The 5,078-nt window shown below is 39.0% G+C and overlaps 1 protein-coding gene across 1 annotated transcript; it reads right to left on the bottom strand.

The window, feature by feature from the left end:
• Window positions 1-386: 386 nt before the first annotated feature.
• Window positions 387-4,705, bottom strand: LOC131882004 (uncharacterized). The gene is made up of 4 exons (XM_059229016.1): window positions 4,416-4,705; window positions 2,432-2,752; window positions 1,624-2,366; window positions 387-797 (listed from the first exon to the last, which is right to left on the bottom strand). Exons 1-4 carry the CDS (start codon window positions 4,579-4,581, stop codon window positions 441-443), a joined length of 1,587 nt encoding a protein of 528 aa, XP_059084999.1. The 5' UTR covers window positions 4,582-4,705; the 3' UTR covers window positions 387-440.
• Between the last annotated feature and the right edge of the window lie 373 nt (window positions 4,706-5,078).

The raw sequence follows: 5,078 nt of genomic DNA, 5'->3' as shown, positions 1-5,078 counted from the left end.
TTGGCGAAGATAAAGATTGTTCCCATTTAATGATTCAATATACTAAAGTGCTTACCCCAACAGGATGATGTACGGTGGTCTGACTCCGTTAGTCGTTCTCGATGTAATGGTCATGCACTTGATATCTCTGTTCCCAATTTGTAATTTCCCTTCTGAGGTTCTGACGGGAGTTAGAGGTGAGAGTAGGTTGCGTCGGTTGTGTGTTTTTGTTGCGTCGTCCGTTCGCCTAGAGCGTCATCCAGCAAATCGACTAATCTACAAAGCTGTCCCAACTTCGTTTAAGAGAAAAAAACCTTTGCTTTTGAAGCCGATCTCATAGTCAGCAATCATTTACCCTTTCGAAGATCTTAACAGAAATGCTACAAGGCGATCAAAAACGAGACAAATGTTCTTCAATTTCTTTTTAATAGGTTGTATGCAAGTAAAGGTTCCCTGAGGCCTCAATGCAAGGGGATATCATCTATCATTGGTGTCTTCAAATCTAATTGGTCTCCTTCGTTCTCTTCTCCTTCAAGTTCCTCATTATTGGATTGTGGACAGCGGTTTTGACCGACGTGATCTGGGAGAAGGTTAGACACTCCCGCAATGATAATCAATATATCGTCAACATATTGCAAAATATTTCGCGGCAAAAACTCGAGAATTTGAAAGCGGTTCAACCGTTCAATGCAACGTTCAACTACACAGGCACAATTATCATTTTCAGCTGAGGATAACTGCTCTTCATTGGGCTTGACCGGAAGATTGAAAAGAGTCCCTCCAACCTCGGAAATTGCAGCTTCAAAATGTGAAAAACCCTGTAATGAGAAGAAATTGATGAATTTTAACCATTTTGCGGACATACGTGCAATGTAGATCTGAATAAGAACTCCCTAAACCTTAACCACAAAAGTGTAAACCCTGACATTCACGACAATTCATTCTGAATTCTGGTTGAGGAAAAAGCTCATGGATACCTTTGAAGATGTTTTGTAAAAGATATCTTTTGCACCTCCTTCTAATACTGCATAATGCATTGTCCCCAATCTTCTTGGTTTATTGCAATATAGTAGTTATTCTCTAATTCTCACATTATTCTTGCTTGCCTTTTTTGGCAGAAGTTTAAGGTTTTCCTATATATGCAAATAGAACCTCAATACTGTACACACAAAAGAGCAAATATAAAGGCTTTTCACCCTGAGAGACAGCTAAAATAAAGCACCCAGAGGAACCAAATTTGATCTAGAAACCCGCATTGTTTAGGGTATTAATTTGGGGGTTCAAGAAAGTAGACATCTTCAAGGCTTTTTGATTTCAAAGATTTTGAACAAAATGAAATGTATTGAAACCTTTGGTAATTGCTTCAAACCTTTGCAAAATTAGTTTAATGATGCTTTTTATGTCTTTTTTGCTTTTAAACAAGCATCTTTGCGTTAGAGAATTTTTTTCCTGTGAAAATAAATTACTTGGTGCTTTCAAAACAAAATTGAATTTTTTAGAGATTATTTTCGCCCTCAAATAAATATATTTTTTCCGAGCCCTGGTAGTGACTTTGCCATTTTCCATCAAGCGGAAATATCAAAAATTACAACATTCGATTCTCAGAATTAGAGTATTTTTTTGTTTCGCATAAAATATTCCTACCTCATTGGCAAGAATGATATCATCTTTCTTCACATGCTTTACAAATTCACTCGTGACGGTGAGCTCAGTGTTCGTGGATGGTCCTCCATATGCTTTCGAAATGAACATCACTTCACCAGATGGAGCACAGGCAATCAGGAACTTGACACTGAAGCTACTTTTGCTACTGGAAAAGGTCTGAGCCTCATTATTTGAATTTTTGGGTCGCTCACATTTAATCTCGAAAGTATCAATAATTGCCCTCGAGTCCGCATAGAGGCCTGTGAACGAAGATGGCATTTGCTCCTTAATGGTGTCCCGGTCAAACCAGGTGATGAAATCACTCAAACTGTTACTCAATGTTGGCACAATCTGAGTGAAATTCCGACTGGCCAATTGACGTGAAACATTAAACAGAGGCCCGATCACTCCGTAAGAAAGGTTGAGTTTGAGCTTAACAAATACTGATGCCAGCTTATTTCTTCTCGAAAATCCTCGAGAATCTGCGATGGCAGATCCCAGGAGATTGAGAATGAAGTCAAACACATTAGGAGGCATTCCCGTCATTATTTGGAATTCCTCGTCAGAGGAATCGAATAGCGTGGTGATCTGAGGCTGTTCTTTGGGTGCTTGAGCCGCATCACTGGCATCATGTGACACCATCTCGTTCAGCTGTAATGTAATGCGGGCTTGGGTGGCTGCATCCGACTTTTTGGGTGATACGGAAAAACATTCGTACAACCACTCAAAATGGTCTACCACATCTGAAATTCATAAGGAGACGGGATTTCATTCCAAGGTCAAAGGCTCCTATTTTCCATTTTGTTACCTTTATAGAGGGCTTTGTTTGTTTGTACACCTCGCTCAAGGAAAATAGTGTCACGATGGAGTTCGTTATCTTCATCACAGGAATCGGTTTTTTCTGCTTCTTCAGCCTTTCGCAAGAGCTCAGCCTTCAGTTTGGCGTCTTTCAGCCTTTGAAGCCGTTGTGCCTGGGCTTTTTTTCGATTTTGCAACCGCTTAAACCTCTCCGGGGCTGCTCGAGAGATCCGAATCCGATGAGTGGGGAAAATTGTGGGTATATAACTTGGACTGGCTGGATCGTCACTCTTTTCATTATCTTGGAAGTGAAGCGAGCAGATTCTAGCACCTTGAACAAAACATGTATTATTAGTAGACCTCAAAAAAATAAGTTAAAACCTAAAAAAAGAAGACTTTCAAAGTAATCTTTGGCGTTTTTGGCCGAAAACAAAATCTTGAGCCAAATTTTTCCCTTTTTTCACTTTCTCGACCTTTTTTTCACAATTTTTCACATTTTGTGATTTTTTTTTTCCCCCTTACATGGTCATTTGGGTCCTTATCTGCTTCCTTCTTAACTTGTTCCTTGTTTATTAGGCCTTTTTATTTTCTTTCTCTGGAGTATGATTAAAGATGGATCAAATCCTCATCCAGAACCTTTATTTTTATTTTTTGGTTTGGGTTTTCACTGGCTTTACTAACAAAATGAAAGATTCTGATTTGTCTAGCTGTTACCACTTAAACTAGTTACAATACTTGGTCTATCAACAAATTGAATATGTCAAATTCAACCCTCTCTTTTCGGTTTGGGAAAGTCTGCAAAAATGAGTGCTTGCAGTTGAGCTACATCTGCCGTCAAATGTTTGATCCAACTCAAAATTATTTTGTGAACAAAAACACCCTTAGCACCAAACCAGTGGGCTCCAGAAGAGAGTCAATTGCTTACCAGGACATCTGTATCAATTGAAACGTGCCCTATTGTGGAATATTGCAAGAAAAAAAAAAGTCAATTTCTTGTGAACCCAATGGATAGCCTGAAAAATACAATTGAGTGGCTAGATTTTTGAACAGATACAAATGCAGCAAAGAGGCTAAAAGGGACTAAACGACCTTTTCCCATCGTAGCAATTATTTTTGCATTATTGCAACCTGTTTTTGCATATTTACACCTTTTTTGCACATCTTCACCACTTTTTTCCAAGATCTGAAAATATTTTGGCTAAGAAGGCAACTATTTCTTTGGGATTTAATTTTAGATATATCGAGGTCTAAATTTAGATATACAAGGGGTCGGAACACCAAATTAGGATCGTAGTCAAAATAGCTCGCTTTTTAATTGTGCTTTTGCTCTTTGATAAAAAAATGATTTTCTTCATGATAAAGGTATTTGGGTAGTTTCAGGGGGCAAAAAACTGGTGAACTAGTTTTTCCTTGATTTGGGTCTGACGTATGACTCCTTTAAGTAGCAGTTGGTTGATGATGTCAGCACACATTTTGGCAGTTCACTGGCGTACTTTTCAAAACAGCAGAGGTACTAAAAAACAAGACACAATGCGCGATGTTAGACAAAAAACCTTTTCTAAGCTTTCAAAAAGTCTTACGTAGGAATAGAAAATTATAACGAAGGAAAATTGAGTCCAATAAAAGTATAATTGAAGCATGTTAATGAGTAAAGCTGAACGTGTATTACATTGCAATGCTACATGAATCATTCCTTCAACGAATAATTGAATTGGAACTCTAAATTAATTAACTAAATTAAACCAAGAACTACTACGCCCCAAACGTGCAAGTGACTTCTCAAAATCCAATAGTGACATCATCCACCTTTCCTGCCTCAATTTCCCAATAATCTTTTAACAAACCCATATAATCCTGAGGACATCGATTTTGAATGCATGCGTAGATCCTCAAAGTTCCAATTTGTATTATAAGACAATTTCTACGAATAACTTTAGATATGAGCACCCTTTCGTCGGCAGTTCATATCTCTAGAAGTCCGTGTGTACACGTACTCTGTCCAGGTTGCCAAGGTGTCCTATCTGGCCTTAACCGTTTGAGCGCTCTCAGCCATTGCTTTCTGCGGTCCTCTTGTATTGGGAATCGGTATAACTTGACATTGACGGGCTTGTTCCTTTGACTCACGTGGCAATCCACTACGGAACAGTAGTGCCCGCCCATTTTGCCGCTAACGGGGGCCCAAAATTAGACCAAAATATCGCGGCTACCGCGAAATCCCCCGAGAAGCTGGCTAAACCCTGACAAGTTTGTTATTGTTAAGACGTCTAACTTTCAGGCTTGCCACAGTCTACAGGCAAGCTCTATGCTTTGGTCAAAATTGGGTTGATTGGATGCCAGAATGACAGATCGCTTGGTATATTCAATCATGGAGAACTGAAGAGGTAAAAGTTATGAATATGACCCATGAATCTTTCTGCACAAAGAAATAGTCTGCCCTAATCTTCCTTCTTAAGGTATTATTCTTGATCGATGAAAGCAAAATTAGTCAATTCCTACTCGAATCAATGAAGGTTTGCAAATTTGTTTGAACAATGTCGGTGACATTTTTGTACCTAGAGTGCAAAATTCTGGATCAACCCGTATATTGAGTGGTCTGGAGGCAACTAGGCCAGTCAATCTCCCGACTTGCAAATTTAATGGCCATGATGGGCTCTGGA

This window comes from Tigriopus californicus, chromosome 6 (assembly GCF_007210705.1).
Source record: "Tigriopus californicus strain San Diego chromosome 6, Tcal_SD_v2.1, whole genome shotgun sequence".
Taxonomy (NCBI): Eukaryota; Metazoa; Arthropoda; class Copepoda; order Harpacticoida; family Harpacticidae; genus Tigriopus; species Tigriopus californicus.
The sequence above is the reverse complement of the archived record's forward strand: the minus strand, read 5'-3'. Positions and strand labels throughout refer to the sequence as shown.

Excerpts from the sequence above, each read along its gene's own strand:
- LOC131882004 (XM_059229016.1), bottom strand. The coding sequence starts at position 4,581 with ATGGGCGGGCACTACTGTTCCGTAGTGGATTGCCACGTGAGTCAAAGG. Across the intron at positions 2,367-2,431 it reads AAACAAAGCCCTCTATAAAG|ATGTGGTAGACCATTTTGAG; the intron begins GTAACAAAATGG and ends TATGAATTTCAG. Across the intron at positions 798-1,623 it reads ATATCATTCTTGCCAATGAG|GGTTTTTCACATTTTGAAGC; the intron begins GTAGGAATATTT and ends TTCTCATTACAG.